The sequence below is a fragment of the Monodon monoceros genome, unplaced genomic scaffold, assembly GCF_005190385.1.
Source record: "Monodon monoceros isolate NGI ecotype Baffin Bay Population unplaced genomic scaffold, NGI_Narwhal_1 Super_Scaffold_22, whole genome shotgun sequence".
Lineage (NCBI taxonomy): Eukaryota > Metazoa > Chordata > Mammalia > Artiodactyla > Monodontidae > Monodon > Monodon monoceros.
The window spans coordinates 67,116,321-67,136,208 of NW_021703779.1; the positions used below are offsets into that span (position 1 = coordinate 67,116,321).

At 38.1% G+C, this 19,888-nt stretch overlaps 2 protein-coding genes across 6 annotated transcripts in view; one reads left to right on the top strand and one right to left on the bottom strand.

Moving 5' to 3' along the window:
* The window catches only part of BRWD3 (bromodomain and WD repeat domain containing 3), a 127,673-nt gene that overhangs the window by 17,602 nt on the left and 90,183 nt on the right, over window positions 1-19,888 (bottom strand). For all 5 annotated transcript variants that reach the window (XM_029240647.1, XM_029240650.1, XM_029240649.1 and 2 more), the window contains 9 exons: window positions 17,904-18,011; window positions 15,159-15,283; window positions 7,560-7,642; window positions 6,353-6,464; window positions 5,341-5,402; window positions 5,082-5,237; window positions 4,302-4,422; window positions 3,165-3,290; window positions 3,000-3,078 (listed from right to left, as the gene is read on the bottom strand). In XM_029240647.1, coding sequence (XP_029096480.1) covers window positions 3,000-3,078; window positions 3,165-3,290; window positions 4,302-4,422; window positions 5,082-5,237; window positions 5,341-5,402; window positions 6,353-6,464; window positions 7,560-7,642; window positions 15,159-15,283; window positions 17,904-18,011 — 972 coding nt within the window. The remainder of the gene's footprint in view (window positions 1-2,999; window positions 3,079-3,164; window positions 3,291-4,301; window positions 4,423-5,081; window positions 5,238-5,340; window positions 5,403-6,352; window positions 6,465-7,559; window positions 7,643-15,158; window positions 15,284-17,903; window positions 18,012-19,888) is intronic.
* Window positions 15,835-16,511, top strand: LOC114906095 (tubulin alpha-1C chain-like). The gene is made up of 2 exons (XM_029240652.1): window positions 15,835-16,185; window positions 16,323-16,511. The coding sequence occupies exons 1-2, from the start codon at window positions 15,835-15,837 to the stop codon at window positions 16,509-16,511; spliced, it is 540 nt and encodes a 179-aa protein (XP_029096485.1).

Genomic DNA, 19,888 nt, shown 5'->3' on the forward strand with positions numbered 1-19,888 from the left:
ACACAGATCAATGGAACAGAATAGAGCACAGAAATAAACCCATGCATATTGGTCAATTAATTTACAACAGAGGAGCCAAGAATATAAAATAGGGAAAGGATAGTTTCTTCAATAAATTGTGCTGGGAAAAGTGGATATCCACCTGCAAAAGAATGGAACTGGACACCTATCTTACACCATACATTAAACACAACTCAAAATGGATTAAGGACTTGGATGTAAGACATGAAACCATAAAGCTCCTAAGAGAGGACTTCCCTGGTGGTGCAGTGGTTGAGAGTCTGCCTGCCGCGGCAGGGGACACGGGTTCGTGACCCGGTCCAGGAAGATCCCACATGCCGCGGAGTGGCTGGGCCCGTGAGACATGGCCGCTGAGCCTGTGCGTCTGGAGCCTGTGCTCCACAACAGGAGAGGCCGCAACAGTGAGAGGCCCGTGTACCGCAAAAAAAAACAAACAAAAAAAAACAACTCCTAAGAAAAAACACAGGGGTGTAAGCTGCTTGACATTGGTCTTGACAATGATGTTTTTGGATGTGACAAAATGCAAAGGTAATAAAAGGCAACAAAAGCAAAAATAAACAAGTGGAACTACATCAGACTAGAAAGCTTCTGCACAGTAAAGAAAACCATCAACAAAATGAAAGGCAATGTACCAAATGGGAGAAAATATTTGCAAATCATATATTTGATAGGGGATAATATCCAAAAGATATAAACAACTTGATAGCAAAAGAACAAATAATCCAATTAAAAAATGGGCAGAGAAACTGAATATTTTTCAAAGGAGACATCCAAATGGCCAATGGGTACATGAAAAGGCACTCAACATCACTAATCATCAGGGAAAGGCAAATGAAAACCACAGTGAAATATCACCTCACACCTGTTAGAATGGTTATTATCAAATAGACAAAGAAATAACAAGTGCTGGCGAGGATGTGGAGAAAAGAGAGTCCTTGTGCACTGTTGGTAGGAATGTAAATCGGTACAGCCACTATGGAAAACAGTATGGAGGTTCCTCAAAAAATTAAAAACAGAACTACCATATGATCCAGCAATGTCACTTATGGGTATATATCTAAAGGAAATAAAAACAAGATATCAAAGATATAAAGTTGTACTCCCATGTTCATTGCAGTATTATTCACAATAGCTAAGATATGGAAACAATCTGTCTGTCAACAGATGAATGGACAGAGAAGATATGGTATATATATATATATACACAATGGAATATTATTCAGCCTTAAGAAAGAAGGTAATTCTGCCATTTGTGACAATGCAGATGGACCTTGAGGGCATTATGCTAAGTGAAATAAGTCAGACAAAGAAAGACAAATACTGCATGGTATCACTCATATGTAGAATCTTTAAAAAAAGGGAAAGTCAAACTCATAGAAACAGAGTACAGAAAAGCAGTTGGGTGGTGGACCAGATGGTGGGGGGGAATGTGGAGAGGGTGGTAAAAGGATACAAACTTCCAGCTAGAAGATGAATAAGGTCTGAGGATATAAGGATCTAATGTAAACCATGGTGACTATAATTGATAACACTGTGTTGTACAACTGCAATTTACTTAAAGAGTAGAACTTAAATGTTGAAAGAAAGGAAGGAAGGGAAGGAGGGAGCGAGAGAGGAAGGGAGAGAGGGAGGAAGGGAGGAAGAAAGGAAAAGTAAGGTTGCTGAATTACATTTTACTTTAATTTCCTATTCTAATCCAAGTAATGCTACTTTGAGGAGGTATTCTTGCTACATCAAATTCTGAATCAAAATGCATTTATATGGAAGGTCAGAGAAAATATCAGGAATAAGAATGACAAATTTTTCATTAGTTTCAGGAGGATAATATCTAATTGGCATATCTGAGTTTTCCTTAATATGTAAATAACATTTAACTTCAATAATACTTACAACATTTTATAGTCAAATACATTTTTGTAAAATTTAAAAACACGGGGGAAAAAATAAATAAAAAAAATAAAAACACTGGAGATTTACCATTCTGGGAATTAACAGTACAGAAAATATAAACATGTAAAATACCTCTGTACAATAATAGCCACTGCAATAAAATCCAGCATATCTGAATCACTCATCCCTGGGATGAATTGTTTTCCATTAAATATTTTTGAATTATCACTTTTCATTACTGTTTAAGCCTTTTATCTTGGTTTTTGCTTCTATCATAGCCTCTAGTCACAAATAGCTTAATGTAAATTAGGGATATGACTGGGTGGGGAAATAAGATACGTGAGGGTCTACTGACAATACTAATTCCATTTCATTAAGAAAAACTGGTTTATGTTTGCAAATTTTCATAAAGGAAATCAAATAACAATTCCATGAAAGTACTAAAGTACTAAAAATGTAGACTTTCAAGTTTAAAATTATAAAATACTTTAAAATTTTATATATACTGTGTAGAAAATTAATCCCTACTAAAACTACCATCAACTAACCATTCTTTTAAAACACTGATTAGTGCTTTGTCCTGTTTTCAAAGGCTGGAAAATAAAGTATTGATTTCTCATCACTGAAACCCACTGTGTCAAAAAGGATGACTGACCACCTCTCTCTGACTGTAGCACACTACATTTTTGGTATATATTAACATATAGGTTAAAGAGTTTAATACAAAAAGATGCAGGTGTTCAGCCAGCTTTCAGAAATCAGCTTCACTGCTTATAGTTAGTTTTTTTTTTTGTTTTTTTTTTCCTGTACACAGGCCTCTCACTGTTGTGGCCTCTCCCGTTGCGGAGCACAGGCTCTGGACACGCAGGCTCAGCGGCCATGGCTCATGGGCCCAGCCGCTCTGCGGCATGTGGGATCCTGCCAGACCGGGGCACAAACCCGTGTCCCCTGCCTCGGCAGGCGGACACTCAACCACTGCGCCACCAGGGAAGCCCCTATAGTTTGTTTTAACACTTACATATAATACTTATTGTACTTTAAATGACAGAAAAGGAATTCATGCCTACAAATCATGCTGTGATTCTTACCTCCTCTTCATCAGTACTGTTTAGTTCTTCTGCTTTAATTTTATTATAAGTATCCAGTATATCAGTACAGCTCTGATCCCTGAGAAGACAGATAAGTTAAAATACATTTCAATAAATTTTAGAAGTCAGAAGTCAGCCTCTATGGGAGATAAAACTTCTTCTTACCCAATAAATCGAAGTAAGACATCAGTTACAATTTTGGCTGCTTTAACTATAGGACTGTCTGGCTCATTGAAAGTCCTAGCATTATGCTCAATGTAGCGTACTTCCCACATTAATGCTGATATTCTCCTATGAAAGAAAAAATACCCTGTTACTCTTGGTTGATACATTTAAAGTCTATTCTAGGATTAGACAACATAGAACAACTAGGCATTTAATCATGATATGTCAAAGGTGTTCAGATATATGTATGTGACTCAATATATGTGTGTGACTAATGTGCACTAATAAAGGTGTATAGTTAGAGTATTTGAAGCACAGGCAAGAGTTCAGAACCACTGGACTATAAACTTGGATATGAAAACTTGGAAAAGAACTGACCCACGACATTGTGGGTAAATAGCAATTTGACCAAGGTCAAAGTAACAAAAACAAACAAATACTGCTTTGATAAATCAACAGAAGAATGTTTCGTTTTCAGAGAAAAGCAAAAAACAAAAAGGACAGATTTTTACCTCATTGCTTTTATGATATATACTATTGAATGAAATTATAGGTAAAGATATAAAATACACCCAACTGGTTATATTTATAACCATTTCATGGAATAATTGTGGTTAGGACACAGTAGACTCTAGGGTGAGAGAGGTACCAAAAGCTGCCCTCCACTGCCTTCCCATAATCACCCCACTCCCAACCAAAACCAAGGAAAAAATAACTTGGCTTTTTCTATATACATTTTGGGACTGGTAATTAAATCTAATTAACTGCTGCCTAATTCCCCAACAGGGGATTTAAAACATGCTCCAAGTCCCTGGAGCACCATAATCAAGATGAATCCACAAACTACTTAATCTGCTTTTAATAAGTTAAAATTAACTGTAGTTTTTGTTTCATATGTGACTTGTGCTAGTCATAATTTCCTCCCTGTCCATACCCCTTCTTAGCCTGGAAGAGTGAAAATCTACTGAATAAAGGGAAATCAGTGTTCCAAATTTTCAGGAGAAATTTTGGAGTGGGTCTTCTGAGCAGTTATTTTACACTATGAAAACAAAGATCTCAGTGTATCATTATGCAAAAAGGAAAGCAAAAGATATAAAACTATACAAGCTTTTAGGAAATGATAAAAATTAAACAGACCTGTAAAAGCGATTTTCAAGTCTCCGCCTGATGGTGTTGAGGTCAGTTGGATAAGCAACTACAGTACAATACAAGGGATAGGCACTGAGATCCACTGGAACAGCAAAAGGGCTGGCAAAATCTACAACATTTACAAAATAAAAAAAGACAATTATAAAGAACACTAACATTTCATGTTAACAAACAAAAACACATATAAACAAGAAGGGTGGGTGATATAATACTACATTTCTAAAATGCTGATGATTCAATCATGCAAAAACTAGACCAATACTATTATAATGTTATTCTTTTTATTTGGACATTCTATCTATGAATCAATCCTGCATGATATACTGGTTCAAATCGGTAAAAACAAGACAAAATTAAAGAAGGACTGTGTTTAACTTCAAATTTATGTCTTTTCTGGATAAATGTCAAATGTCTCGTGATATACTTCAGAAAATATAAGTAGTCATGGAGTAAAATATATTACTGCACCCACTGTCTTTACCAAAATATCGATCCAAAGTTAGGCTCAGGGAATAGCTAGAGAGCCAAAATGACTCAAGAAAGTAAAAGACACCTATATGGCTGCCTTCACTATTATAGCCCAAGAACTGAAAAAGTTTGCCAGTCATTACTTTGGCCAAGCAAATAAAAATGTTATTATTAAAACTAGAATCACCATGCCTCTTGGGTTAAAAGTATACAGTGAGAAAATGCATTTCCTTTTACAGAACTTATAATTCTGCTGGTTTTCCTTCCCATCTTCCTAACATTCTTTCACATTCACCATACCCAGGGAAAGAAGGTGGTTGATGCCCTGAATAACTCGTTCACATTCCTCATCTCTGGAATGAGCCCCCCACTCTCCTTCCTGAGGTTTGTATAGCAAAGCAGTCAATTCCTCCTGGGACACAGGAACACCAGCACCAACTTCATCTGGAAAGGCAGCTATGCATAAAGTGAAAAATCAGAAATAATTAGTTTCTAGAATCATGCTATTGCCATTTTTCTTTTAGAAAAATTATAATTCATTTTTTAAAAGCATATTTACTTCCTTCTGGAATTGGCTCCATATCCCAGGGACTCATCTTTTCTCTCTCGTTATTGTCCCAGCTATTAAAAAATAACAAGATACAAATCAAATTCAGATGACATTTTATATACTAGCATAATTTGCATTACTTCTTGGGGGTGAAATTTGTAAAGGGACAATACAGTTTCTTTGAAGTACAACTTTGCTTACACAAAGATAATAATAAGCCCCTAATAGAGAAAACATGGCCCATCAATATGAAAGAGAGTTGTAAGCTTACTCTTAGTTCTGCTGGGCTTTTTTTTTTTTTTTAATTCCAACCAAGCATACATTCAATGTTAAGCCAGGGTACAGAATAAAAAGATCTCTTTGGAAAATTCCTTTCAGGTTAAAAAAGTCGATTTAATAGATCACTTCTTTCTATGAGATAACCTAATTTATTCTAACAGGTTGAGTATTATAGCTTCTCCAAAAGTTTATTATTCCCTTTTGATCTACAATATGGAGACTAAAAGTCAATCTTCACAGTATAAACATTTGTTCTATCATTCTTGAGAAGAAAGCTTTATTTATTAGGAATCTTACAACTCTGGTATTTCATGAACAGCAAAAGTAAATTGTAGACAAACAGTATATCCAAACATAATGCAGTCACTCCTGTCTAGAATTCATACCATTAAATAAAAGACTATGTAAATATTCAGTATTATATTCCAGGTGTAACAATTAATTTAAACACTGAATTAATTTCAGTACTCTTCATGAAATAATAATTGTAATTCTTGTCTAAAATAGAAATACTTACGAGAAAATACAGGAATAAGGGAGGCAGAAATAAGTCTTCAGTTCCTGCTTTGTGTTAGCATGCATATTGGACCAAAAGGTTTATCAACAAATTTCTTCCTTAAAGGTACTATGATTACTTCCTTACAGGTACAAGTCTTATAAGACTAGGTAAGGTAGGGTTTATAGAAAGTCCATATAGTACTACAGTATTATATCAGGTGTAAACGACCATAAATATACTTACTGAACACTGTAACACTGGAAAGAACTATCAGGATACTCTGGTTGAAAAGGCTGCTGACTCTCCACGGTCCCAAACCACCAGGCGTCATCTATTATACTGCGGAATCTATCACCTACAATGTTTTTAGAAATTCTTAAGAGTGCTCTTGAGAATAATCACTCTGTTCCCACTCTAAACTGCTAGTTTTTGTTGAATACAGAAGCAGCATTGTATCCAGCATTATTAGAAGTTTCAATCTGAGTTTTCCATATATGTGAATTTTACATTTTACCCTCTTCAAGGATTTTGATTTCCAAATGCTAATAATTATTCTGAAATAAATCACATATTACCGCATATAATTTAACTTTTATCAATTACTTGGGCTCATTAGACATACTGCTTTTTGTATTGCACATATGATACTACAGTTGTTTCTTCTATTTTTTGTTTCACCATTTTGTTCTTAAAAATCTCTTCATACTAGTTTTGTACCTTTAAATGGCTAAGGAATACAAAACCAACCATGTGGACAAAAATGTTTCTCCTACATAAGAAAGGAGAATTTAAAAGTACTAATAGCAGATAATAACATAGTGGTTGCTCTGTGTCAGGTACCATTTTATTCATATCGACCTTACAGGTATGTTCTGATGTGATTCCCATTTTACAGATAATGGAGTTGAGGCAAACAGAGGTTAAAATCTTGCCCAAGATTAAACAGCTAGTGAAGGGGGAGGAATAGAGGGGGAGAGAATAAGAAGGGGAAAGAGAGAAAGGGAGAAAAAGGGAGAGGGGGAGACGGAGAGAGGAGGAGGGCAGAGGGGTAGATGGAAAGAGGTAGAAGAGGAGGAAGAGGGAGAGGAAGAGGGGGTGGGGGGGCAGAGAGAAAGAGAGAGAGAGAGAGAGAGAAAGGAGAGAGAAACCCACAATCAGTAAAGGTCTTTTAAGAGCCCAAGTGTTAAGTACTCCATTTCATGGCCATTGACATTTCAAGATTTTCTTTTTAATACAGATTTGTATTCTAATAGAGTAGGTATTCACAGAAAAGGTTTTATGCCACTTACAATGTTCATAAAATCACCGAAACGTAACTGAAAAGAAAAATTTAATTTTTCTAATTTGGCTAACAGCTGTTTCAGTCTACTGATTTCTTTCTGTTAAATTGGTTTAAAAGTTACTTACTCTACTTCAAACAATAATTATTCAGTGAGAATTCTATACTTACCAATCTGCCAGTTCCTTTCTTTGGCTTCATTATAAAACTGATGTAGCACAAGGAAGTCAATGACATCTGGCATGTCATGATACCTGAGGAGAAAGTAAAGTACATATGATTCAGTATACAGATATAACAGTATATGTTACTTTCTAAACATCCAGGAATATATGCTTAATGTGGAAGTATTGAGCAAAACGTTGCAAAACTCAACGTCCCTGTGAATGCATTTACTTAAATTAAACCCCATCTGTTTGATCTGTTTGGCTTAAATATTTACTTATGACATTATTTTTTTAATATTTGCATAAAGTAATTTATTTTCTTTATTCCAGTGTATGTTTATTGGGGTTTATTTCACTTGTTTTTATTCTCCTTTTTTTAACATCTTTATTGGAGTAAAATTGCTTTACAATGGTATGTTAGTTTCTGCTTTGTAACAAAGTAAATCAGTTATACATATACATATGTTTCCATATCTCTTCCCTCTTGCGTCTCCCTAACTCCCACCCTCCCTATGCCACCCCTCTAGGTGGTCAAAAACCACAAAGCTGATCTCCCTGTGCTATGCAGCTGCTTCCGACTAGCAATCTATTTTACGTTTGGTAGTGTATATATGTCCATGCCACTCTCTCACTCAATCTCAGCTTACCCTTCCCCCTCCCCATATCCTCAAGTCCATTCTCTAGTAGGTCTTTGTCTTTATTCCCGGCTTACCCCTAGGTTCTTCATGATCTTTTTTTTTCTTAGATTCCATATATATGTGTTAGCATATGGTATTTGTTTTTCTCTTTCTGACTTACTTCACTCTGTATGACAGACTCTAGGTCCATCCACCTCACTACGAATAACTCAGTTTCGTTTGTTTATGGCTGAGTAATATTCCATTGCATATATGTGCCACATCTTCCTTATCCATTCATCCAATGATGGACACTTAGGTTGCTTCCATGTCCTGGCTATTGTAAATAGAGGTACAATGAACATTTTGGTACAGGACTCTTTTTGAATTATGGTTTTCTCAGGGTATATGCCCAGTAGTGGGATTATGGGGTCATGTGGTAGTACAATTTTTAGTATTTTAAGGAACCTCCATACTGTTATCCATAGTGGCTGTATCAATTTACATTCTCACCGCAGTGCAAGCGTGTTCCTTTTCTCCACACCCTCTCCAGCATTTATTGTTTCTAGATTTTTTGATGATGGCCACTCTGACCGGTGAGAGATGATATCTCATGGTAGTTTTGTATTTCTCTAATGATTAATGATGTTGAGCATTCTTTCATGGGTTTGTTGGCAATCTGTATATCTTCTGTAGAGAAATGTCTGTTTAAGTCTTCTGCCCATTTTTGGATTGTGTTGTTTTACTGTTATTGAGCTGCATGAGCTGCTTGTAAATCTTGAAGATTAATCCTTTGTCAGTTGCATCATCTGCAAATATTTTCTCCCATTCTGAGGGTTGTCTTTTGGTCTTATTTATGGTTTCCTTTGCTGTGCAAAAGCTTTGAAGTTTCATTAGGTCCCATTTGTTTACTTTTGTTTTTATTTCCATTTCTCTAGGAGGTGGGTCAAAAAGGATCTTGCTGTGAGTTATGTCATAGAGTGTTCTGCTTATGTTATCCTCTAAGAGTTAGAAAGTGTCTGGCCTTACATTTGAGTCTTTAATCCATTTTGAGTTTATTTTTGTGTATGGTGTTAGGGAGTGTTCTAATTTCATACTTTTACATGTAACTGTACAGTTTTCCCAGTATCACTTATTGAAGAGGCTGTCTTTTCTCCACTAGTATATTCTTGCCTCCTTTATCAAAGATAAGGTGACCATATGTGCATGGGTTTATCTCTGGGCTTTCTATCCTGTTCCATTGATCTATATTTCTGCTTTTGTGCCAGTACCATACGGTCTTGATTACAGTAGCTTTGAAGTATAGTCTGAAGTCAGGTAGCCTGATTCCTCCAGCTCCGTTTTTCATTCTCAAGATTGCTTTAGCTATTCGGGGTCATTCGTGCTTCCATACAAATTGTGAAACTTTTTGTTCTAGTTCTGTGAAAAATGCCAGTGGTACTTTGATAGGGATTGCATTGAATCCGTAGATTGCTTTGGGTAGTAGAGTCATTTTCACAATGTTGATTCTTCCCATCCAAGAACATGGTATATCTTTCCATCTATTTGTATCATCTTTCATTTCTTTCATCAGTGTCTTATAATTTTCTGCATACAGGTCTATTGTCTCCTTAGGTAGGTTTATTCCTAGATATTTTATTCTTTTTGTTGCTATGGTAAATGGGAGTGTTTTCTTAATTTCATTTTCATATTTTTCATCATTAGGGTATAGGAATGCCAGAGATTTCTGTGCATTAATTTTGTATACTGCTACATTACCAAATTCATTGATTAGTTCTAGTAGCTTTCCGGTAGCATGTTTAGGATTCTCTATGTAGGGTATTATGTCATCTGCAAACAATGACAGCTTTACTTCTTCTTTTCCAATTTGGATTCTTTTATTTCTTTTTCTTCTCTGATTGCTGTGGCTAAAACTTCCAAAACTATGTTGAATAATAGTGGTGAGAGTGGGCAACCTTGTCTTGTTCCTGATCTTAGTGGAAAAGGTTTCAGTTTTTTACCATTGTGGACAATGTTGGCTGTGGGTTTTTCATATATGGCTTTCATTATGGTGAGGAAAGTTTCCTCTATGCCTACTTTCTCCAGGGTTTTTATCATAAATGGGTGGTGAATTTTGTCAAAAGCTTTCTCTGCATCTATTGAGAAGATCATATGGATTTCCTCCTTCAATTTGTTAATATGGTGTATCACATTGATTGATTTGCGTATATTGAGAATTCTTGCACTCCTGGAATAAATCCTACTTGATCATGGTGTATGATCCTTTTAATGTGCTGTTGGATTCTGTTTGCTAGTATTTTGTTGAGGATTTTTGCATCTATGTTCAACAGTGATATCGGCCTGTTCTTTTCTTTCTTTGTGACATCTTTTGTCTGGTTTTGGTATCAGGGTGATGGTGGCCTCATAGAATGAGTTTGGGAGTGTTCCTCCCTCTGCTATATTTTGGAAGAGTTTGAGAAGGATAGGTGTTAGTTCTTCTCTAAATGTTTGATAGAATTTGCCTATGAAGCCATCTGGTCCTGAGCTTGGGTTTGTTGGAAGATTTTTAATCACAGTTTCAATTTTAGTGCTTGTGATTGGCGTGTTCATATTTTCTATTTCTTCCTGGTTCCGTCTCGACAGGTTGTGCATTTCTAAGAATTTGTCCATTTCTTCCAGGTTGTCCATTTTATTGGCATAGAGTTGTTTGTAGTAATCTCACATGATCCTTTGTATTTGTGCAGTGTCAGTTGTTACTTCTCCTTTTTAATTGCTAATTCTATGTCCTGCCACTCCCTTCTGGCTTGCAGAGTTTCTGCTGAAAGATCAGCTGTTATCCTTATGGGGATTCGCTTGTGTGTTATTTGTTGTTTTTCCCTTGCTGCTTTTAATATGTTTCCTTTGTATTTAATTTTTGATACTTTGATTAATATGTGTCTTGGCGTGTTTCTCCTTGGATTTATCCTGTATGGGACTCTCTGTGCTTCTTGGACTTGATTGACTATTTCCTTTCCCATATTAGGGAAGTTTACAACTGTAATGTCTTCAAATATTTTCTCAGTCCCTTTCGTTTTCTTTTCTTCTTCTGGGACCCCTATAATTCGAATATTGGTGCATTTAATGTTGTCCCACAGCTCTCTGAAACTGTCCTCAGTTCTTTTCATTGTTTTTTTCTTTATTCTGCTCTGCAGTAGTTATTTCCACTATTTTGTCTTCCAGGTCACTTATCCGTTCTTCTGTCTCAGTTATTCTGCTATTGATCCCTTCTAGAGTATTTTTAATTTCATTTATTTTGTTGTTCATCATTGCTTGTTTCCTCTTTAGTTTTTCTAGGTCCTTGTTAAATGTTTCTTGCATTTTCTCTATTCTACTTCCAAGATTTTGGATATCTTTACTATCATTATTCTGAATTCTTTTTCAGGTAGACTGCCTATTTCCTCTTCATTTGTTAGGTCTGGGGTTTTTTTTTACCTTGCTCCTTCATCTGCTGTGTTTTTCTGTCTTCTCATTTTGCTTATCTTACTGTGTTTGGGGTCTCCTTTTTGCAGGCTGTAGGTTCGTAGTTCCCGTTGTTTTTGGTGTCTGTCCCCAGTGGCTAAGTTTGGTTCAGTGGGTTGTGTAGGCTTCCTAGTGGAGGGGACTAGTGCCTATGCTCTCATGGATGAGGCTGTATCTAGTCTTTCTGGTGGGCAGGTCCACGTCCGGTGGTGTGTTTTGGGTTGTCTGTGACCTTATTATGATTTTAGGCAGCCCCTCTGCTAATGGGTGGGGTTGTGTTCTTGTCTTGCTAGTTGTTTGGCATAGGGTGTCCAGACTGTAGCTTGCTGGTCGTTGAGTGAAGCTGGGTCTTGGTGTTGAGATTTAGATCTCTGGGAGATTTTCGCCATTTGATGTGACGTGGAGTTGAGAGGTCTCTTGTGGACCAGTGTTCTGAAGTTGGCTCTCCCACCTCAGAGGCACAGCACTGAATCCTGGCTGGAGCACTAAGAGCCTTCATCCACACAGCTCAGAATAAAAGGGATAAAAAATAGAAAGAGGATAAAATAAAATAAAGTAAGAGAAAATTTTTAAAAGTTATTAAAATAAAAATTATTAAGAAAAATAATTTTTAAGTAAAAAAAAAAAACAACAGAAAAACGGGTGGACAGAACCCTAGGGCAAATGGTGAAAGCAAAGCTATACAGACAAAATATCACAGAGAAGCATACACATACACACTCACAAAAAGAGGAAAAGGGGGAAAAATAATATATCTTGCTCCCAGAGTCCACCTCCTCGATTTGGGATGATTCATTGTCTATTCAGGTATTCCACAGATGCAGGGTACATCAAGTTGATTGTGGAGATTTAATCCGCTGTTCCTGAGGCTGCTGGGAGCGATTTCCCTTTCTCTTCTTTGTTCACACAGCTCCTGGGGTTCAGCTTTGGATGTGGACTTGCCTCTGCACGTCGGTCGCCTGAGGGCATCTGTTCTTCACTCAGACAGGACGGGGTTAAAGGAGCAGCTGATTTGGGGGCTCTGGCTCACTCAGGTCGGGGGGAGGGAGGGGTATGGATGCGGGGCGAACCTGCAGAAGGAGAGGGCGGCATGACGTTGCAGCATCCTGAGGCGCGCCCTGTGTTCTCCCAGGGAAGTTGTCCCTGGATCACGGGACCCTGGCAGTAGCGGGCTGCACATCCTCCCGGGAGGGGAGGTGTGGATAGTGACCTGTGCTTGCACACAGGTTTCTTGGTGGCGGCAGCAACAGCCTTAGCGTCTCATGCCCGTCTCTGGGGTCCGCACTGACAGCCGCAGCTTGCGCCCATCTCTGGAGCTCCTTTAAGCAGCGCTCTTAAATCCCCTCTCCTCGCATACCAGGAAACAAAGAGGGAGGAAAAAGTCTCTTGCCTCTTCGGCAGGTCCAGACTTTTTCCCGGACTCCCTCCCGGCTACCCGTGGTGCACTAATCCCTTCAGGCTGTGTACACGCCGTCAACCCCAGTCCTCTCCCTGCGCTCCCACAGAAGCCCGAGCCTCAGCTCCCAGCCCCGCCTGTCCCGGCGGGTGAGCAGACAAGCCTCTCGGGCTGGTGAGTGCCGGTCGGCACCAATCCTCTGTGCGGGAATCTCTCCGCTTTGCCCTCCGCACCCCTGTGGCTGCACTCTCCTCTGCAGCTCCAAAGCTCCCTCCCTCTGCCACCTGCAGTCTCCGCCCACGAGGGGGCTTCCTAGTGTGTGGAAACCTTTCCTCCTTCACAGCTCCCTCCCACTGGTGCAGGTCCCGTCCCTATTCTTTTGTCTCTGTTTCTTCTTTTTTCTTTTGCCCTACCCATGTACGTGGGGAGTGTCTTGCCTTTTGGGAGGTCTGAAGTCTTATGCCATCGTTCGGTGGGTGTTCTATAGGAGCAGTTCCACGTGTAGATGTATTTCTGATGTACCTGTGTGGAGCAAGGTGATCTCCGCGTCTTACTCTTCCGCCATCTTCCTCAACTTTCCATTATGACATTATTTATATCACTAGCTATATTACTTATTTATTTATTTATATATTTATTTATTTATTTATTATGTATTTATTTTTGGCTGCCTTGGGTCTTTGTTGCTGTGTGTGGGCTTTCTCTAGTTGCGGTGAACAGGGGCTACTCTTCAATGTGGTGTGCGGGTTTCTCATTGTTGTGGCCTTTCTTGTTGGGGAGCACAGGCTCTAGGCGCGTGGGCTTCAGTAGTTGTGGCATGCAGGCTCAGTAGTTGTGGCTTGGCTCACGGGCTCTACAGTGCAGGGTCAGTAGTTGTGGCGCACGGGCTTAGTTGCTCCACGGCATGTGGGATCTTCCCGGGCCAGGGCTGGAACCCATGTCCCCTGCATTGGCAGGTGGATTCTTAACCACTGTGCCATCAGGGAAGCCCTATATCACTAGCTATATTATTTTTATCCTGTCTATTTTATAAGATTGTTGTTTCTTACATTACCCAGTTATGTAACCAGGTCTTCAACAAAACTAATGATGCTTCAATGTCTTGAGGCAATTGATCACATACATAGTTCCATATAAAATTAATTGTAATAGCGCAACTCTAGATATGGGAAGAAGCAACAAGGGAGGATATTTCCTGGATTATAAGAGTCTAGTAAAACAAATGATGCTGAGCCTAATCCAGAAATAGCACATTGGGTGGCCTATCAACAAAGTCCTTGCTTGACCTAAGAATAAGCCTTCATAATGCCATGGGACAAATGGGTCATGACATTCTTCCCAAACCTTAGATGAATTTATGACCAACGGGGGTTACTGTAAACAGAAATATGTTGCCTGCGACTCCAGTTCTACAAGGATCAAGTCATTAGCCACTGTAGTTGCTGACCTACAGCACACCCTGAAAGGAATTCAAGATGAAACATTCTGTGTTTTGGATATATGGGCCCCTAGATAGTTAAGATGCATATGTAAAGAAGAACTTCAATGACCCCAGATTCTTGCATCTTCCCATATATAGAAAAGCACTGAAACCATTAACTGAGATATCTGATCCTTGTGACTAGCAATAACTAGCAGGATGTATGCTTGACTACAGGTATTTCCCAGCCCCCCAAAAATCATATATATGCTGGCTCATTCCCTCCTAACTCTTGAGAGCAGTTTGTCAGAGCTATCTTAGAGGCTGTCTCCTAGACTATAGTCCTCAGTAAGTCTCCAAATAAAACTGAAACCCACAACTCTCACATTGTACATTTTTCAGTTGAGATATATATATGTATATATATATATATATATATATATAGAGAGAGAGAGAGAGAGAGAGAGAGAGGGAGAGAGCTATTAAGTGGAGAAACAAAGCAAGAATTATACAAAGCAAGAATTAAACATTAAACCTTGGTCCTTAAACTCTAAAGCCTGTAGTTCTGTCATGTTTTCTTTCCCATTAAGACTTGTACTCTGCAGAATACATCATAGGGATTAAAATACACACACACACACACACACACACACACACACACACACACACACACGATCCAAGATAGATACTCACTTAATGGAAAAAGATTCTCCAGTCATTTTGCCTGAAATGGGGTCCAGAAATGCAAGCTTCAAGCAGCACAGTGTAGGTGGTCCAACCTCATATTTGATTCCTACAATCTTAACAAATTCTTGTTCCTATTCATGAGAATAACAATAAATTATTACTTTCAATATAAATAATTGCCTAACATTTGCATATTATTTCATTATTTGAACAATTTAAAAATTATCTGAAACAACTTTGTAAATCAACTATACTCCAATAAAACTTTAAAAATAAAAAAATAAAAATTATCCTAATACCCACCAGATACTAGGCACTCCACTAAGTGTTAAAGGTAATAAGACATGGCTCTTGACCCCTTAATAGCAATTTGTAGTTTAGTGCAGGGCTATAAACCAACGATAAACAGCAGAATCCCCTTGGGAACACTTTTAAAATTCATGTTCCTAAACCCTACTACTATGGAATTGAGTTCACTATGTCTGGGGTAGAGCTCAGTCATATATATTTTGAAAAAACTCCCCAGGTTTTTCTCTGGGGAGTTAAGAATTGCTCTGCTGGTTAAGAATCACTCCTCTTGTCACTACTTCTCTCCTGAACTCCTTGATAGTCTGTCAGTGGGAGATCTTTGTGGCCGTCTTCTCGCCTCCTCCAACCCCACAGAACCCTACAAGTCTCAGTCATGCGTGAGTGCATCTCCATCCATGTTGGCCAGGCTGGTGTCCAGATCAGCAATTTCTGCTGGGAGCTCTACTGCCTGGAACATGGCATCCAGCCTGATGACCAGATGCCAAGTGACAAGACCATTGGAGGAGCTGTTGACTCCTTCAACACCTTCTTCAGTGAGACAGGTGCTGGCAAGCATGTGCCCAGGGAAGCGTTTGTAGACCTGGAACCCACAATCACTGATGAAGTTCACACTGGCACCTACCACCAGCTCTTCCACCCTAAGCAGATCGTCACAGGCAAGGAAGATGCTGCCAATAACTATTTCCACGGTCACTACACCATTGGCAAGGAGATCATTGACCTTGTCTTGGACCAAATTCGGAAACTGGCTGACCAGTGCACAGGCCTTCAGGGCTTCCTGGTTTTCCACAGCTTTGGTGGGGAACTGGTTCTGGGTTCACCTCCCTGCTGATGGAACGTCTCTCTGTTGACTATGGCAAGAAGGCTCACCTGGACCACAAGTTTGACCTGATGTATGTCAAGAGTGCCTTTGTTCACTGGTACGTGGGTGAGGGCATGGAGGAAAGAGAGTTTTCTGAGGCCTGTGAGGACATGGCTGCCCTTGAGAAGGAGTATGAGGAGGCTGGAGCGGATAGTGCTGAGGGAGAGGATGAGGGTAAAGAGTATTAACCTGTCTGCTGCAATTTTACACCCTTGTCTTGAGACTGTCTTATTTGTGTTCTGTGGAGCTGCCCATTGTGGCCCTATCTTATCAATAAAAGTGATATTTCTATTTAAAAAAAGAAAATAATCACTCCTCTAGCAGAAATACAGTTTGTAAGTAGGCAGGTGGACATGTTATGTATATGTTTGGGAAAAGGACTTACATTTATGAGTGCCTACAATATTATTTTATAATACCATCCTTATACATTGTTATTAGTCACACTTAACAGATGACAAAACTGAGCCTCATGGGTACAGTGACTTGTTTCAAGTTATACACTAGTATATAGCAGAGCTGGGACTGAAATTCAGGTCTTATTCCAAAGCCCAGGCTCTTATACCACATATATGCTGCCTCCTAAAATTTCCTATAACCACAGGGTTAGAATTTAAAGTAGGAAATCATATGGTTTATTTATTCCTTTGATCCTAAAAAAAAAAAACAAGAACAAAAACCTCAATTTTCACCTGATTCAGAACAGATGGTAGCATTCCTGTTTCCCAGGAGATGATTATGTAAAGCTCACTTGATAAGAAATTTTAGCACCTTACAACCTTAATACAATTTTTTAAGTGTCAAATCTTTATTTAAATAAATATATACATTCTCTCTTGCATCCTTCCTTTTAAGCATCATTACACAACAACCCTTCATTTACCTGGAAAACTATCATAAAATTGCCCTTTACTCTCTTGTTCTCAGAGTCGAAAAAACAAAATGACAAAAACAAATGTAAACCTAAGTAGAAATGATGGTGTGTGTATCTCTATGTCTCTTTGTCTGTATTTATATAAGTATGAATGAATGAATGAATATGTATTTACAGTGAGAAAATCCTTCTCTAAAAAATAAACATATCTGTTTTATTCAATGACATGTAGCTACATAGGTACTATATCGAAAGAAATAATAAATAAAGCACCACAAAGTCATGAGTTTCTTAGGATTTATGATATTTACTATATCCTAAATTTGCCAGAATCTCAAGGGTGTTTGTGGTCCACACATGCAGTCACAGTTTATAGAGCTTCTAGAACGTTCAAAGCTGCTGAGGAAAATATCCACACCATGGAACTACTGCTTTGCTCCAATTATATCAATAGAATGGTATACACTACAGGGCCTGAAGCTTGAAGGAAATTAGGTCAAATAATCAAGACAACAGGTGGCATACAAATTTCGGGAACCATAAAATGTGACCCATAACACTCAGCTGTACAAGAGTATGGTACATCACTTTATCCTGGATGCACAATCAACAGTGAAATATCCAGAAACTGAGAATAAGCCTACAGGCTAATAACTTAATTCCTAAGATACTTCAATTGCATAGATTATTAATTTGGTGAACTTACCCTGAGATCCATTTTATTCCATGGCTGTTTTTGTAGGTTAACGCTGTATATTTTTGATTTTCTTACAGCCCGTATATAAGCTTCATGTCCTTGCCTAAAATATATAAGCTAAAAAAAAACATGAGGTATTAAACAGCAGCATCCCATTTAACACCACTATACTTCCCAATATATTCCTACAAATGTCCTCTTCTGTTTACAAGGAATATAAATAATCATAATTTTGAAAAAATTTATACAATAAAGGTACTTATAATCAAACAATGTTCATTCAGTACTCATGCCTATGTAGCCCTGTGCTAAATATTGCATAATAAAAACACACACAGTCCTTCTTCTCCCTAGCACCTTCATAAATTTCTGAAGAAACAGACTAATGACAAATGTACACAAAAGTGGTCACATTTTAAAGTAATATATTTCAATCTGTAATTGACATTCTAAAGCATCAACATTTTAATAGCCTACACATTATATATATATATATATATATATATATATATATATATATTTCTAACCACAGGCTACTAAATACAGTAATTTCTAGACAGATTAAAATTTTTCTTTTGTAAGAAATAATATCAGAACTAGCATGGTATGGAAGGAAAATGAATCCAAGTGCTTGATAAAACTGTTCACCTCTTTAAGACAGCATTCACTACCATATTCTGATTCATTAAATAAAGTTTCTTTCCCACAATAATTTTTTTTTGTCCTCACACCATACTGACAGGTTCAAATCACCTCCCAGCCACAAAAATCTTAGCCTCCTTTAAGGCTCAGAATACTGAATCTGATTAAACAATCAGCAAACATTTCCAAAGTGAATGCCAACCCTGGATACAGCTTATTGTCCCAAGCCTGTGCCCACCAGGGTAGAACAATGCCAGTGCAAATGGCCTTGCAGTAATGTTCCCTAAATAGCCCTGGGTGCACTCTGTACCTGAGAAGCTTAAGATCAGGTTGCAAGTAGAATATGTAAGTAATGCCACCCTTCTTGTACACGTAGCTTCTTCCAAACAGCAGGCCTACTTTGTAGGCGTTTTTCCCACTCTGCTTCCTTTATTTATTATTAATCCAAACACCCCACAATCATTACACAAAGGCAACCATAGGGACAGGGAAGAAGTCAGGAGACCTGACTGCTGTTGGTGCTACCCTTACAGGCCATGTGACTCTGGCCTTCGACATGCTCACCTGTCAAATGAAGAGGACACTCTGCTGGCAGAGGTGTTTGAAAGATTAATAACAATAACAAAGGACAGACAGACTAGCATGCCTCAGGTACTATCCTAAGTGCCCTACAAATATCCTTTAATTTAATCCTTCCCAGAGCCCTATAAGGTAGATACCTTTATCCCCACTGTACAGTTGATGAAACTAGGGCACAGAGAAGTAATTTGTCAAAATCTTATTAGGTTTCATGCACTCCAATGTCCATTGCGGCACTATTTACAATAGCCAGAAGCAACACTGAAGCAACCTAAATGTTCAACAGAGGAATGGATAAAGAAGGTGTGGTACATATATATAATGGAATATTACTCAGCCATAAAAAGAAATGAAATTGAGTTATTTGTAGTGAAGTGGATGGACCTAGAGTCAATAAAAAAGAACAAAGTAATGCCATTTGCAGCAACATGGATGGACCTAGATTTTTCATACTGAATGAAGTAAGTCATAAAGAGAAAAACAAATATCATTATGATACCACTTACATGTGGAATCGAAAAAAAAAGGGTACAAATGAACTTATTTACAAAATAGAAGTAGAGTCACGGATGTAGAAAACAAACTTATGGTTATCAGGGAATAAGGGGGAAAGGAATAAATTAGGAGATTGGGATTGACATATACCCACTACTATATATAAAATAGATAACTAATAAGAACCTTCTGTATAGCACAGGTAACTCTACTCAGTACTCTGTAATGGCATATATGGGAAAAGAATCAAAAAAGAAAAAAAGGGCTTCCCTGGTGGC

What these genes read in the sequence shown, in the direction of transcription:
- LOC114906095 (XM_029240652.1), top strand. Translation starts at nt 15,835, where the DNA reads ATGCGTGAGTGCATCTCCATCCATGTTGGCCAGGCTGGTGTCCAGATC. An exon ending in GCAAGGAGATCATTGACCTT is followed by an intron (nt 16,186 to 16,322) that starts GTCTTGGACCAA and finishes GACTATGGCAAG; the next exon opens with AAGGCTCACCTGGACCACAA.